Source organism: Drosophila mauritiana, chromosome 3R (genome assembly GCF_004382145.1).
Source record: "Drosophila mauritiana strain mau12 chromosome 3R, ASM438214v1, whole genome shotgun sequence".
Taxonomy (NCBI): domain Eukaryota; kingdom Metazoa; phylum Arthropoda; class Insecta; order Diptera; family Drosophilidae; genus Drosophila; species Drosophila mauritiana.
In genome coordinates, this window is record NC_046670.1 from 7223684 (window position 1) to 7239057 (window position 15374).

Sequence of the window (15374 nt, forward strand, 5' to 3'; positions counted from 1 at the left end):
ATTGAGAAATAGTCTAGATGTTCTGATCATATATTATAGTAAATTTAATAACCTATAAGGTAAGGTATGCATACTGAAACATCGAAAGGGAAAGTTATCATCGACCTACTTCTATCTGTTTGTTTCGCTGCCAAGTTCAAAGCAATGATAATAACACACACTCTGTCAACGAAAGTCATAAAACTCCATGGTGCAACATATTTAGCCCATAACAGCACTTTCTTTAATGGGACGCAATCCTATTTCCAGACAACCAACCTTTCGACTTGGGTGGTTCTCTGCAAGGGCTGCAACAAATTGAAGTCGTAAAAACGCCCGGCAATAGGAGTCATACCCGGGATGCTGCTGACATTGCAGGCGGGTCGTAAAACAGTTGAAATTCGGTGCGTGCTGAGGGTCGGCGTGTTTATAAATGCAACACACCTGAATTGATCGTAAAGCCAGCACCGCCTCATTAAAACGATATAAAAATTAATGTGGTCGGGAGAAAACGAATCGAATAAACTTCAATAACACAGCAGAGCAGGTGGGGTCAATTGACATTGAAATTAAAAAGCATGCAAAAAAAAAAGGAAAGCAAAAAAGTAATTCGACTTGTTCCCGCCCGGGTTCGAACCGGGGACCTTGTGCGTGTGAAGCACACGTGATAACCGCTACACTACGGAAACACCTGAAGTTGTTGCGGCGAATAACGCGTTTTACACCTCGCTGCTGCCCTCATGAAGGAAATCATCTTTAACGATTCGGGAACTATCCACACATATATCAATGTTCGATTTGCATAATTTCTATGCGGGGGAAAATGCAAGAACTCGTCGACGGAAAGCCCTGATTTATGGGCATTCCGATAAGCGAGTAAAAGTGTTTTGAATGCGCTGGTCGATGTATTTTCTTCGATCTTGGAGCTTAAACTTCAACTGCACAGTAGGAAACCAGGTGGTGCATCACAGAGTTTTGTTAGCCTCCTTTCGATATGAACTATCAACTCTTTCGTTTGGTCAAACTCTAAAAAAGGAAAGCGTTTATATCATTAATTCATGCGGTGCGTGCGGCGGGTCTATAAATAAACAGCAAAAGCAATTAGGTGGCTCCTTGCCAAAATTGATTGTAAATTGTGCCGGGATGCGGCAATGGCTTTGCAGGGGCTCCTCTGCGACTGATAAGGGCAATCGGTCGGATGCGGATTCTAAGTGGAATGGACACCCGCAATGGCCGGGCAAACGGGTTCAACTGGCCAATGGCGATACAAGTGACAAGTGAACATGGAAAACTAATTTATGTGGCGCATGCGACAGGAAATACTAGTGGTCGCTCCACTCGATTCGATTCGATGAATCGGAATGCAATATGCTATTTGCCGAATGCTATACGCTATATGCTTTGCAAACCCGTCGACGCCTCGCTGCAGTTGCTCAATGAAAGTCGGCTTGTGGTTGGTGCTTCGTTCTTGGAGACACTTGGCACCTGAAGAAGGAGAGACCTTGACCGGGTTGTCCCGGCTGGGCAACGGTAATACGAAACCACCGCTAAAACGCAACAACTGGCGAACAAGTGAAGAACATATAACCGCCTAACAACACTTTGCTCTTAACAACATCAGCGACAGCCACTTTTGGCCCCCAAGGCTGTTCAATCGAAGACGTGTTAAGGAAGCGTATCTATCGCCGAGATCAGCATTTCCAATTGCACGGAAAGGAAATCTTCTCAATATCCACCATAACTGCATTCCATTAATCCTGATTAAGAGTGTTTTATTTAAATAAAAAAATCGTAATTTAAAGAAGATTTTAGGAAGATCGCCATTGAGTTATATGTACGTTGATATAGAGGTATCCCGTGGAACTGATTGAACTGATTGACAAGTGATAGTGCCCTGGTAGAATTAAATATCAGAAAGAATAGTAGCAGTTATATTTTGACCATTTGTGGAATTGCAATAAGTTATCTTAAGATATATTTAATATTTATATTTATTTAATCCCCATTTGTTTCTCTGAGTGCGTGAGCCGGTTCCAACTGCGTTTGGCTGCAGGCTGAGCCATCTCACCTCCATCATCATCAACATCAGCAACTGGCCGGATCATCAACATCATCGCTTGTTGACCAAGTTATGCTACGCGAACAACGATGTGTCATGTCGGCCGCCAGCCAGGGGCATGATGTGGCCAAGTTCCTAGAGTTGCTGGCTTGGATGGCCGGCCGGAGCCATTCTTCACACCTCCCACAACGGGCGTCCAGAAATTCGCACGCTTGCGGCGCCAGCCGATCCTAACCAGCTGTGCTGGTCAAGAACTACAGATTTGATCGGACCTAGACCCCAAAACACCGCTGCGGGCCATCAACAGGCGCATTGATCTTCCTTGCGCTGTCCGCGGTTGCATCTTCATCTTTTATTAATCGCCCCATTTATTTGATTATCTCCGGGGACAGCGGACTGGCTTGGGATAGATTTATGCCTCGGCGGCGTAATTTACTCGCTAATCATGCAACACTTTTCATTTTGACACGTTCGGGCGGCTCTCACCAAAGCACCGCCAGCGGTAATTATGTAAATTTCCCCACCGATTCCAGCGGATCCAAGGCGATCCGTTCCGTTTCGATCTCCTACAATCCATCGGCTGCCGGGGGGTGCCATTTTATGATCTATGCCTGCTTCGTGCTTAGAAGCGAACTTAACACAAATTGATAAAAGCAACATCAACAACATGGGGCGCTCCATCCACAGCGGTCTTGGACTATTTTTACGATCATCGATCCCGCGTTCTTCTTGTTTTCACTGGCGAACACATCGCTTACATAAATTACGGGCCAGGACCAGGTCCGGTATAGAATTCCAGGGAAAATGCATCCAGCATCGCCCCGCCTGTGTTTTGACACCAAACATCCGCTCTAAGCCGCAGCCCCTTGGATGGGGTTAGGGTTAGCCATCGACTCTGATCCGAACCAGGATCGCAGCGGCGGGGGCCACATCTGATCTTGTTAGTCGTTGCCGCTCATGCGCATGACTGCAATTTAAGCGCCATAAATTCTGTTCTCAGCTCGCCATGTCGAAGGCAATATGTCAAAGTTAATATGGCCTTGCGTTATACAGGGTAGCAGGGGCATGAGCAGTCAAGGAACAATCTGTTTATTGATGTGCCTATACCTATCTGAAAAGAATAAGACTAGTTCATTATGTACAATGTAGTATTAAAGAGGTCAGTTCTAAGTTGTTTAATAAACTTAGGTTTTAAGCTTACATAAGGTATGCGTTAATCGTACCCCTCTTTTGAGTTTCCCAATTTCCTTAGGACTTACTCAAGCATAATGCCCTTTCGAGCACTTTTCCATAATGTGAGGTTGGATTAGATGACTTAATAAGACTTTCCTTGGGCATGGTTGGGTGATCTTGGGCAGCTGGATTGGATCCCCTTTCAAATGGTTTCGAGGGGGGAGAGAAAAGCAGCGGCATTAGCTGCTACTTTGCTGTGACATATGCAAATGGGAAAGGTAATTAAACAATCCTTCAAGCCGTAACTTCGCGAGACATAAATTAGTGCTTAGCATTATAAATAAGCACAAACAACTCCAGCATTTTCAACACGATTAATAACGCCAATTAATCGCTGCAATGGCGGCTGGCAGCAGTTATTGCCATGTAACTGACAAACTGGTCGACAGTTGCTAATGAATTAATCAGCGTGCAGATTAGATCGCAGATTTGCCATTCTGGAGCTGAGATCTGAGATCTGCGATCTCCGATCACCGATCGGAAACCATTCAGACAATCTCATCAAGAGCGTAGGTATTTAATTGCGCCAGCACACAATAATATTAGCGGCGCTACTGACAAATGATAATTGGTATTTGCATGACAATTAGAATCGCCGTCAAGAATGGCTGCCAAGATCGGATCAGATGGGCGCCAGGCGTCTTTGAGAAGCTGCCACGGAGTCCGAGGCAAATGCCATTGGTCACGCCGAGCACTTCCTGCATATTTGAGCCGGTTTGCGAGAGCTCCATGCCAGTTGGTCCATGATCAATGAGCACTAATGCCCCCGAAAATGCGCCACAAGGATGGTATCATATTTCGTGAACTTGACATTGAAAACATCGGCACAGCACAGCGGCACAGATGATGAAGATGCTCCTTGGCCTGTCAATCCGCTTAGCAGGGGAATTGTGCGATCATTATCACTGATCCCCAACCAAATTAATTCCTGGTCCTAAGTGGCTCTTAATTGTTGCAGTTTATTTCGGGAGTGCACCCAAGCATCGAACGGAATTCATTCGGAGGGGCATGTCACTCAGTTTTGTGTGGCAAAGGCCAAAAGTATCCAGTTGCAATGCTGACAAGATCACGCACAAAGTGCAACTTTGCCCGACTGTCAATCAAATAATGATGTTATTCCGTTCCATCACTGAAACTAAAGGGTTTGCTCAACTGGAATGTTCACCATTAGGAACTTCATAAGTCGCTGCGAGGGCGGGTTGATGTCTTCAGCTGTTTCTTCTAAGGTGATCGTATAATCTTTCTTTGTCCAAAGTAATGGCATTCGGAGGATCATTAGGTTGTGATTATTTGATATGAACTTCTTAGTAGTATCGAACTTTTATCTAAATTTAAGATGATTAAAGCGCTAATGAAGTTTATTATATGAATGGCATGATGATGATCTACTTGATCAAAAAATTGTTAAAGCTTTATAACTGGGCAGCAATTAAAAAGTGCCTTGAAATGATTAACCTTCGTTGCAATACGTTTTTATTTCAAAAAGATGGTGTGCTGGGGATATCAGTATCTACCACTACATTTATTTCATTATAGAATCTGATAATTACAGAGCCCACCACTCAAAATAACATAGGTATTGCCTATCAGGTTAAAACATTCCAAACTTGGTACCAGTGCAATCCCGCACCTTTTAATTGAACTTAATCTCGCCCTAAGGTTCGTCTATAATTGTTTCTAACCGATCAAGTATTTGTCATTAACATAGCACTGTATTTTCCCAGGAATTCTGAACTTCAAAAGTGTCAACTGAGCCATTACCTTGAACCACATACCTAATGGTGAACTATCGCACCTCAAACGCAATCGCTAATCAACTGGAGATAAGCCGTCGATATCAAAGAATAGCCCCAAATGCGTCGGCCATCGGTAACAAAAAATGTCGTCTGCTTATGTTTGTGTGCGTGTTTTATTTTTTTCGGCAGTTCTTGATGTCTTGACTGGATGAGTCACCCGTTGGTAATAACTTATTGTCTTTAAGCCTAACAGAATTATGTCTATGAAAAGATTAGTGGCCGTTGCCGTGATCGGCCCATTTTTTGCCCAGTGCCTGATCGCGTGCCTGCTGACGTAGAACCTTGCCGCTTCCAGTTTTTGGCAGCTCGGGCAGGAAGAAGACGCCGCAGTGAAGCTGCTTGTGGTCGACCACCAGGCGCTTGGCCACATATTCTACGATATCCAATTCGGTGAGACGACTGCCAGGTACTTTGACGACAGCCGCCGCCGCAGGATCACCATCCACCTCGTTCCACAGGCCAAAGACACAGGCCTCGATGACGTCCGGCAGCTCGGCGATGACCTGCTCAATTTCTTGGGGGCAATACTGGGCGCCATGGAAGCGCAAAAGATCCTCCTTTCGCTCCACGATATGTAGGTAGTTCTCGTTGTCGAAGTAGCCCATATCTCCGGTGTGGAACCAGCCCTGGTAGTCCTGCATGCGCTTCGATTCGTTGGGATTGGCGTAGTACCCATTCCAGACCTTCCCATTGTGCACAAGGATCTCACCCGTCTCTCCGTGTCCCAGACTTCGGCCGGCTTCGTCCAAGATCTTCACCCTCACTCCGGGCACAATCCTGCCCACCGAGGATGGCTTCGCCACTCCCATATTTGCCGCCACACCTCCGCACTCGGTCAAGGCATAGCCGTAGGATATCTGCCCGGTGATCAGGAACTCCTGCAGCTTCAGAAGATTGGCCACATAGCAGGAGCCACCGCCAACGCTGACGAAACGTATGCTGGCTAAGCGCTGTTTATTGAGGGTGGGCGTCTTCAACAGGGAGGCCACCTGCTGCGGCACCACTGTCAACAAGGTCACCTTGTACTTCTCCACCAGCTGGATCATATATTCCGGGGTATATGGCCGATCCGTGATTATCCGCGTAGAGCCATGGCAGCAACTGAAGAGCATGTTGAACATACCCGCCGACCAGTCGATGGTGCTGAAGGAGAGCAGCACATCCTGGCCAGTAACAAAGCTGGAATAGAATGAATATTACGAAGGGGTTTCTTTTAAACCATATTTCTTACCCGAAATCAAAGAGACACGCTGAGTTGCTAATGCAAACGGCCTTTGGAAGACCCGTAGTTCCCGAAGTGCAGAGAATAGCGACTGTATGATCACCTCCCAGGAGAAGGTTTTCGGGTCTATAGGATGCGAATCAGGAATATTAGGACAGTTGCTAAAAAGCATAAAAGCAGAACCTACACATAGTACAGCTCAGCTCTAGTTGGCTCCAGCAAATCCTCGACTCGCGGCATGCCCAGTCGATGATCCTTGAGCGTGTAGACATGGCTCTTAAGTATCCTGGCTATGATGCTCAGTCGCTGAAAGCATTTTCCGTCGCAGAAGATTAGCTTTGGCCTGGTGATGGAGAACAGATGCTTCATGGTATCCTCGTCTTGCCAGGGACTAACCGCATGGAAGGGTGTTCCATTCAGCAGACATCCCAATACCACTGGCATGAGGTAGGTAGTGTTGGTCCCCACGATGCCCACCACATCATCCTGTTTCAGACCCATAGCCTTCAGTTGCTGGGCTATGCGAATGGCAAAGGTGATAGCTTCGCCATTGGTTAGGGCTGTGCCTTCCGTATCGGAAATCTACGGAGGAATAATTTAATATACAATACAATATATTGATTAAGGAATTTATCCACCTGACATATGCTGTTCGGATGATTCCGCATAAAGGCAAAAAGAATTTTACCAATCGAACAGTCCACATCGAAGAAACTGGCCGGCCTTGGTCCACTCCAAATTTTGGTGTATTTATCGAATTGCGTGGTCGAGCGATCCATTGCGGTGACTGATAAGCCTAGCCCGGGTATCAACAAACGGTTTTCTGTCCGGGCGTGAATCCGGGTCCGGATCGAATAACGGTTCTCCAGCAACTGGCGACCGACCGACAAGTTCCGGGCATTGCAGTCCGTAGTTTCCAATCTTATCGCTTCCAATCGCCGAAGCTAAAAAAGCTCGCTGAAAGGCGTTTCCAGCTAGATAAGACAAAGTCGAACTCATTTTGAAATGGCTAACGCGAATTGAGTGAGTGATAGGCAGATAAAAGAAAAGACCTTGACCGGGCGAATGCGTTTTTCATGGCCCACTTATCATTTATCCATGTCTTAGATAAGCACATAAAATAAATGTATGAATGGAATCAAGTCAATTAATTACACAATCTAATCAAACAATCTGCAATTCTTATTGAAACCCTTAAGTTTAATTATTGGTTCGTAAGTTGCAATCTACAAAAATCAAAAATATTATATCTATACATTTACCAATAAATGTTTGGCCTTTCTAGCTATATTTCAGTTTTGGAATATTGTAAGCTCGTCATTATTTTATTTTGCTGAACTTTTGGCCTCCAAGAAAAATGCTTTGTTTGCCATGCGGTTGGTTTTGCCATTGGGACTGCGCACCAGATCATCCACGATGATGGCACCTCCGTTCAACTGCTTGTACTTGGCATCGATATGGGTGGCCACATAGTCCACAATGTCCTGAGCCGTGAGAGCACTGCCCCGCTTCTTGACCACAGCCGCGGTGGCCTCATCACCGTTGATCTCATTCCACACCCCGAATACACAAACTTCGACGACGTCTGGCATCTTTGAGATGACACTCTCGATTTCGTTGGGATAGTACATGATGTTCTGGAACTTAAGCATGTCCTTCTTGCGCTCCACAATGTATATGAAACCATCGTCATCCACGTATCCCAGGTCTCCTGTGTGGAACCAGTTATGGCCGTCTCTCATCTTGTGTGTTTCCTCCGGATTGCCATAGTATCCGGCCCAGTATTGACCATTCCAGAGGCACAGCTCACCCACCTCATCGGGCTCAAGGGATTCACCCTTTTCACAAATCACTTTAAGCTTTAGTCCCGCCACCAAACGACCCACCGAGTTCGGCTTCTCATCGAAGTGCAAGTTCAAGGCGGCAACGCTGCCCAGTTCTGTAAAGCCGTACGCAAAGTGTAGACAATCCTTGCTCAGGCGACTCCTGATCCGATGCTGTGTCTCTACAGAAGCCCGTGACCCCCCAAAAAGGTAGTACCTCAAGCTCGACAGGTCGGCGGTGGAGAACGAGGGAGAGTTGACCATCATAGCCATGTGGGCAGGCGCTTGAAATATCCACGTGATCTGATGCTCTTCTACGAGTCGCATGAAAAATTCCGGATCGAAGATATTATCTGCTATAATACGTTTGGTGCTGAATACCCCGGATGTTACAGTGGTAAGCAGACCCGTAATCCAGTCGAGAGTACTATGGCTGTACTGAACATCGTTGGTGGTTAAGGAACTAGGAGAAGATAGATTATTTAGGGACCAAAGATTTCAAGGACCTTACTTACTGGCCGGAATTAAGGATCTGTCGGCTGTTGGTTATTGTCACTGCCTTTGGAATGCCCGTTGTGCCTGAGGAGCAGAGAATGGCCAGAGTCTGGTCGTTGCCGCGTTCCAGTCTTACTGGCTGGAAGTTTTTCTCAATGGGAGTTGCCAGGACTTCATCGATCCTTATAGAACCCGACTGATGATTACGCATGGTGATTATCTTTACATCCAGTTGTGCCGTGGCAGATCGGACCTTCTCAAACTCATCGCCATCACAAAAAATGATATTTGGCCTGGTGATGCTAAAGAGTTTTTCAATTGTACTTTGTTCATATGAGATGTTAAGCGAGTGAAAGGCAATGCCGTTGAAGAAGCAGGCATAGGCCACTGCTGAAATGTGGGTGGTATTCCTCGCTATAATGCCCACTATATCCATTTGAAGGAGGCCCAAAGATCGCATATAGCTGGCAATGTGCATTGCATTGGCCTGCAGTTCCGCCCTGGACAATATCGTGTTCTCCGTGGCCGAGATCTGAAAGGTGAGTTTCTGTTATCCATGTGCAGTCCTTAACAGTATCTTTGGCATTAACCTGAGCGATGAGCTGTGGATGCCTCCGCATCTCGTTGAATATAATCTCTCCGATGGACAGATGTGGGTCAAAGTAGTATTCCAATTGGTCTCCGCTCCAGATCTTGCGATCAGCATCGTAAAAGCTTGCTGGCCTGTACGGCATTCTGAGTAGTTCCAATCCGTCTGTATTAGGTGTAAATTCTGGACTGAGTTCAAACAGCAGTGTCTGTTCTCTTTTTATAGCGTCGAGCGATCTATTCGGTTTAGATAACTTTCGGGGCGTATGGGTAGGTTTATACTGATTACACCGACACGCGATTACAGCAGCACTTGAGATCAAAGTAGTCGAGCAAGTGCAGCAATCTCCATAACAAAACAGTAGTTTCTCGTCGTGTAATTGGCGATAGACTCCCAACATTTGTTAGCGCGGTGACTCAGCAGATTTTTGTTATTAAGAATGATGTGCACTGCTTATATAATGTGCATACAATGCAATTGCAGCTAATATTGACATATCGATTAGAAGTTTGAGAAACGCCGCTCTGCCTCAAAAACGTATTTGTTTTATTTCTCTTATAATAACTATTAACGTAATTAAACCTTACTTCTACTTAAATTATATCACGCTATTAGACTGCTTTAATAGTAGGTTTCTACTGACAGAAAGATACTGCATAAAATCGAACCTACTCGGAAATGTGGGGAGATTAACTTTTATTGAACTCATCATCTCGTAATATTTTATATTTTTTAACAATAATAACAATGGTGAAACATTCTTATGTCCAAGGTTGCTTCATCGTGTGTTTTGCTTACTAATTGTTCATTGTGATTATAAATTGAACTTAGGACTGGGTAGCATCTCTCAAGTAGGCCGCCTTCACGGCCTGTCGATTGACCTTTCCGTTGGCGCTCTTCGCCAGCTGTGGAACAAACTGAACGCCGCCGTGGAGATGCTTGAACTGCACGGATACGTTTTTCCGCACATACTGCTCCACGTGCTTGGGATCCAGCTTGCTGCCGGATCGCAGGACCACGGATGCAGCGGCAGCATCGCCTTCCGTCTCCCGAAAGATCCCAAAAACACAAACCTCTGCCACGTCTGGCATCTGGGCGATTACTTCCTCCACTTCGTGGGGATAGTACATCATGCCCAGGTATTTGAGCATGTCCTTCTTACGCTCCACGATGTGCAGGTAGTGATCCTCATCGAAGTATCCAACGTCTCCAGTATGGTACCATCCCGCTGAATCTCTCATCTCGGCGGTGGCTTGGGGATTTCCCACATAACCGCTCCATGGTTGCCCATTGTGACAGAGGACTTCACCCAATCCTTTAGGACCTTGCAACTGTCCCGAGGAGTCAACAATTTTCACTCGAATGTTTGCCATTAGGCGGCCCACAGATGTGGGCTTGGATTGGGTGTCGTAGTTATAGGATACCAGTGTTCCCACCTCGGTCAAGCCATAGGCATTTCTGAGGATACCCGATCCGTGCAGGAAGGACTGCATCTTCTTTAAGGTTGCCACCAAACAATGACCTCCAGCAAAGAGCAGATGCTTGAGGCTTCTTAGTTTTTGAGCACTGGTTTTTGGGCAATTGGCCAACATGGCCACATGGGAATTGGCCATGATGGTCCAGGAGATTTCGTGCTGCTCACAAATGTCCAGGAAGTGTGCCGTACTGAACATTTCACTGGAAATCAGGCGAACTGTGCCAAATACTGCAGCTGTGACCAGGGTAATGAGTCCTGTTAGCCAATCCAATGTGCTGGGAGCATATTGAACATCATCGGATCCCAGATAGCTGTAATGTAAGACAGAGCATTTATTTATATGCGATTTTCAGGACTAGTAAAGATGGCGGAGTTCAGTAGTTCAGTTAGTTCCAACCTTGGTGGTGATATCCAAATCCACCAATTTGTAATACAAGCTTTGTAAAAACATTTTAAGAAATTGTAAATCTACCTATGCATTTCGAATAGCTTGCGGCTGTTTGAGAGGGTAACCGCCTTGGGAGTTCCGGTGGTGCCCGAGGAGCAGAGTATGGCCATGGTGCGATCGACGCCTCGCTGAAACTGCGCGGGCTCATAGTCATCAGGAAGGGGATTCTGCAACAGATCCGCCACACTTAATATACCCGGTAGCTTTCCGTTAACGGTGATGATCAGAGCTCCCAGCGAGGCTCCTATGTCCTTAACCTTTTCGTAGTCCGTAGTGTCACAGCATAGGATGCGAGGCCTGGTGATCTTGTAGAGACTGGCGATTGTTTTGTGTTCCAGATTGGGGTTGACGGCGTGAAACGGAGTTCCGTTGAACAAGCAACCGTAGGCCAAGGCACCAACATTCGTGGAATTGCGTGCCATGAGTCCCACCAAATCCGTCTCCTTCTTAAAACCCTGATCCCGGAGATAGCAACCAATCTTGGCGGCATTTTGGAGCATCTGGAAACGCGTTAACCGGGTATTATCCGTGTGCGAGATCTGAAATATCCTTTGAGGTTGCCCCTGCAGCTGCCGGAAGATTATCTGGCCCACGGTTAGCTCCTCGTTGTAGAGACTGTGCAGGCTGCAGCCACTCCAGACCTTCTGAACGGGATCATAGCTGGTCGCTGGATTGCCATTGAGGTCCAACATCGTGATGCGTGCGCGTTTTATGACTGCTGCATACTCGCCTGCCAGGTCTATTTAAAGGTCAACGAAATTGGAAAAATTAGCCGGCAATTTAGCAGTTAAAGTGTCCGGATATTTAATTTTACCTATTGATTGCCAAGCTGTTCTCTTGACACGACATCAGCGATGAAAACCGTTTGGCGAATCGGATGATTATCAAACTTAGGTCTCGACAGCCGTTATTTGTTATTAAGTAAAAGGTCTTTTAAGATCAACACATTTAAATGGGAAAAGTATTCGAATTTAATTTTAAGTGCTAAGAGTCGTTTCTGTTCAAAAATCTGGCGTACACTAGCACCACTAATTTTGAAAAAAAATTAAAAATTAATATTTATTTTAAAAAGTTAACTTTTTTATTTTCAGAGTATGTTTAAAATACTTTGATCTAAGTTTATCAACGGATGGTAAATTTACGGTGATGCGCCACCTACTGGCGTGTTTTCAGAACTATGTATAAATGTTAACATAACATGTTAAACATGACATGTTATCTACATGACATGTTATATGCATGTAAGTGAATTAACAAGTAGATTCTACTTGACATGTTATATACGTCATATATATATTCGACATTTTTATGGCATCTCATAAACCTAAGCAAAGCAATTAAATTTTAACTAATAGTTTTAATTTATATGGCTTTCTTAAAATATATATTTAAGAAAATTTTTTTTCCAAAATTTGCCAAGAAAGAAAAAAGTTTATAAATAAGACTTTATTAAGAGTCGACTTTTTAGTTTACATTCGCTGGCTCCCGTTTTTAATATACACCCGTTCTGTTTACTATAAAAAGCTTGCCATAATTTTGATCCTCTTAGGCTTTTTCATAGGTAAACCTTCCACTTTTAACAAAGTTATATATACCAAAAATGGTAAAAAATGTCAAATTACTATTAAAAAAAAAAACAAAACAAAAACAAGAGCAAACCAGTAATACCTTATTTTGCACAAACGCTCATCCCGCAGAGGCAAATCAACGCAGCTGGCAGTCACCATGTAATTCAAGATAAGAATGATTCTCAGTCAGATAATACGCAGATCGGAACGAAGTTCGCTAACGCAGAATGATTTGCCATAAACTTCAGGGGACCAAAGAACAACGATGATAAGACAGAAAGTTAAGCTGATATGTAACGAAATCTCTTCATGGGATTTGATGATAAGCATCTGGCAAAGAAGTTACCAGCAAAACAACATGTCCCATGACTTTTACGAGGCAAGGCAATTACGTAGATGGATACTAGAGACGTGGGTGTAAATATAGTAAAATGATTTCACCAGAACTTAATAATTTACATGATATTATCAAGAGAAAGTTTAGGTTAATAAATAAGTTGATAAAATGACGTACAAGATACGGGGATACGAAAGAACATATTGTACCACTGGCTATGAAGATAACCCACTAAACAGTTCCCACGATATCGCTTTTTGACCTGACCGAACCAAAGCCGTTATCTTGAATTTTATAACATTTATATCTTAAATTGCTCCTGTAAGATGATATTATGGTATGTGTATTTCTATTTGCTCTGCCACCCGAACTTTTTATCTAAGTGTGATAAGCTATTGGATGGCTGCGACTATAAAAAGGGATTGTAGTTGCGAATCTGATACAGTTGAAATCTGACTTTACCAGACACACAAAGTTTGCCTACTTACAGAATGGCGTACACACCAGCAAATTCCTACGATAATGATCAAAAGATGTGGAGCGGTGAGCCGATTGTCAAATACTTCGATCCGGACTTGTCCATCGGAGAGATCATTTTCCACGAGATGCGGCGGCATCCGCAGCTTACTGCCCAGGTGAGTACTTTAAGGGTCACCTACTAAACAGATGATTCAACATGATATGTTCTAGATCTCTGCCACGGAGGGTACTGTGCTGACCAGAGGGGAGCTCCTTGCCAACGCCATGCGAGTGGCCAGCTATATGCGATCAGAGGGCCTCCTTCAATCCGATATAGTGGGCATCATAGGCCGGAATACCACCCATATGCTTGCCGTAGCCTACGCTTGTTTCTTCAACGGAATAGCTTTTCACTCGCTCAACATTACCTACGATCGCGATACGATCGAAAAGATCTACAAGGTCACAAAACCTTCCATAATCTTCTGCGATGGAGATGAGTTTGAGAAGGTTCGATCTGCCACCGCACAACTGGATGTTAAGCTCGTCACCATGCGCAATCATCCAGTGGATTCCATAAAGATCGATGAAGTTGTTGCCACGCCCATCGAAGAAAACTTCCAGCCAGCAAAGCTGGAACGGGGCAACGATCAGACTTTGGCCATTCTCTGCTCTTCGGGAACAACTGGAACTCCAAAGGCTGTAACCATAACTAACAGTCGGCACATTCTCGCAGGCAACTAGTAAGATGTTTATACGTAGTCTTTGGAATGATTTTAAAGTTTGCTTCCCTTTGTACCTCTAGTCATCTGACCACCGCTGATATTCAGTACTCCCACAACACCCTTGACTGGATCACCGGTTTGCTAACCACCATTACCTCCGGAGTGTTCAGCACTACCCGCATCATCGCGGACAATGCCTTCGATCCCGCCTTTGCCATGCGAATCATTGAGGAGTACAAGGTTACGTGGACCATACAGCCTCCATCCTCTATGGCTCTAATGATTAACTGCCCAGAATTCGAGACTTGCGACCTGTCGAGCCTGCGGTGCTACATGTTCGGAGGATCACGGGCTGCCTTGGAGGTTCAGAAAGGCATCCGTAGCCGTCTTAGCCATGATTGCCTGCAGTTTGTTTATGGATTTACAGAACTGGGTGCCATGGCCACCATCAACTGTCACTTCGACGAGAAAACCGGATCGGTGGGTCGATTGGTCAATGGGCTGAAGTTGAAGATTATCAATGATGAGGGCGCATCGCTTGGACCCGATGAAATCGGAGAGGTGTGCATCAAGAACCACCAGCACTGGTCGGGATACTACGGAAACGAAGTTGAGACTTGTGGCATGCGAGATTCACTGGGATGGTATCACTCCGGAGACCTCGGATACATGGATCGAGATGGCTTCCTGTACATTATGGACCGCAAGAAGGAGATGCTGAAGTACCAGAACATCATGTACTATCCAAACGATATTGAAAGCGTCATCTCAGAGATGCCCCAGGTCGCCGAGGTCTGTGTCTTCGGGATATGGAGCAACATCTTTGGAGACGAAGCTGCTGCTGCTGTCGTTAAGAAACTGGGCAGTGAGCTGGAGGCCCAGGATGTGGTGGACTATGTGAGTTCTCGGACTGATTCCAAGTACAAGCAGTTGAACGGAGGAGCCGTCATTGTGGAGGACCTGCAGCGAAGTGCCAATGGAAAGACCAATAGAATGGCCAATAAGGCCCACTTTTTGCATATGAAAAATAGGAGCTGAACATTTTATTTATATTTTTGTATATCAGTTAGTAAAATTAAAATTAATTAAATTAAAATAATTCTTTAGCTATTTAAAATTTAATAGATCTATATAAAGAAAAAGGGGAAAACGAATGCTCTGATT

The 15374-nt window shown here is 44.9% G+C and overlaps 4 protein-coding genes and 1 non-coding gene across 5 annotated transcripts; 1 reads left to right on the forward strand and 4 right to left on the reverse strand.

The window, feature by feature from the left end:
* Nucleotides 1-595: 595 nt before the first annotated feature.
* On the reverse strand, nucleotides 596-668 carry Trnav-cac. Its single transcript has one exon. It is a non-coding gene; the product is annotated as a tRNA-Val (tRNA).
* A 4482-nt stretch (nucleotides 669-5150) lies between these two features.
* Nucleotides 5151-7191, reverse strand: LOC117145423 (4-coumarate--CoA ligase 3). Its single transcript, XM_033311068.1, has 4 exons — nucleotides 6928-7191; nucleotides 6477-6871; nucleotides 6299-6415; nucleotides 5151-6246 (listed from the first exon to the last, which is right to left on the reverse strand). The coding sequence occupies exons 1-4, from the start codon at nucleotides 7066-7068 to the stop codon at nucleotides 5280-5282; spliced, it is 1620 nt and encodes a 539-aa protein (XP_033166959.1). The 5' UTR covers nucleotides 7069-7191; the 3' UTR covers nucleotides 5151-5279.
* A 261-nt stretch (nucleotides 7192-7452) lies between these two features.
* On the reverse strand, nucleotides 7453-9372 carry LOC117145422 (luciferin 4-monooxygenase). Its single transcript, XM_033311067.1, has 3 exons — nucleotides 9198-9372; nucleotides 8628-9139; nucleotides 7453-8575 (listed from the first exon to the last, which is right to left on the reverse strand). Exons 1-3 carry the CDS (start codon nucleotides 9339-9341, stop codon nucleotides 7615-7617), a joined length of 1617 nt encoding a protein of 538 aa, XP_033166958.1. The 5' UTR covers nucleotides 9342-9372; the 3' UTR covers nucleotides 7453-7614.
* A 461-nt stretch (nucleotides 9373-9833) lies between these two features.
* On the reverse strand, nucleotides 9834-11816 carry LOC117143759 (luciferin 4-monooxygenase). The gene is made up of 2 exons (XM_033308575.1): nucleotides 11146-11816; nucleotides 9834-10984 (listed from the first exon to the last, which is right to left on the reverse strand). The coding sequence occupies exons 1-2, from the start codon at nucleotides 11811-11813 to the stop codon at nucleotides 10024-10026; spliced, it is 1629 nt and encodes a 542-aa protein (XP_033164466.1). The 5' UTR covers nucleotides 11814-11816; the 3' UTR covers nucleotides 9834-10023.
* Nucleotides 11817-13483: 1667 nt separating this feature from the next.
* On the forward strand, nucleotides 13484-15297 carry LOC117145633 (luciferin 4-monooxygenase-like). The gene is made up of 3 exons (XM_033311353.1): nucleotides 13484-13661; nucleotides 13717-14228; nucleotides 14291-15297. The coding sequence occupies exons 1-3, from the start codon at nucleotides 13518-13520 to the stop codon at nucleotides 15246-15248; spliced, it is 1614 nt and encodes a 537-aa protein (XP_033167244.1). The 5' UTR covers nucleotides 13484-13517; the 3' UTR covers nucleotides 15249-15297.
* Nucleotides 15298-15374: the final 77 nt, after the last annotated feature.

Coding starts and splice junctions, on each gene's coding strand:
- LOC117143759 (XM_033308575.1), bottom strand. CDS start 11,813: ATGTTGGACCTCAATGGCAATCCAGCGACCAGCTATGATCCCGTTCAG. Junction 10,985..11,145: donor AAGCTATTCGAAATGCATAG/GTAGATTTACAA, acceptor CTTACATTACAG/CTATCTGGGATCCGATGATG.
- LOC117145633 (XM_033311353.1), top strand. CDS start 13,518: ATGGCGTACACACCAGCAAATTCCTACGATAATGATCAAAAGATGTGG. Junction 13,662..13,716: donor ATCCGCAGCTTACTGCCCAG/GTGAGTACTTTA, acceptor GATATGTTCTAG/ATCTCTGCCACGGAGGGTAC. Junction 14,229..14,290: donor CACATTCTCGCAGGCAACTA/GTAAGATGTTTA, acceptor TTGTACCTCTAG/TCATCTGACCACCGCTGATA.
- LOC117145423 (XM_033311068.1), bottom strand. CDS start 7,068: ATGGATCGCTCGACCACGCAATTCGATAAATACACCAAAATTTGGAGT. Junction 6,872..6,927: donor ATCCGAACAGCATATGTCAG/GTGGATAAATTC, acceptor ATTCCTCCGTAG/ATTTCCGATACGGAAGGCAC. Junction 6,247..6,298: donor GCGTGTCTCTTTGATTTCGG/GTAAGAAATATG, acceptor ATTCTATTCCAG/CTTTGTTACTGGCCAGGATG.
- LOC117145422 (XM_033311067.1), bottom strand. CDS start 9,341: ATGCCGTACAGGCCAGCAAGCTTTTACGATGCTGATCGCAAGATCTGG. Junction 9,140..9,197: donor ATCCACAGCTCATCGCTCAG/GTTAATGCCAAA, acceptor CTCACCTTTCAG/ATCTCGGCCACGGAGAACAC. Junction 8,576..8,627: donor CAGATCCTTAATTCCGGCCA/GTAAGTAAGGTC, acceptor ATCTTCTCCTAG/TTCCTTAACCACCAACGATG.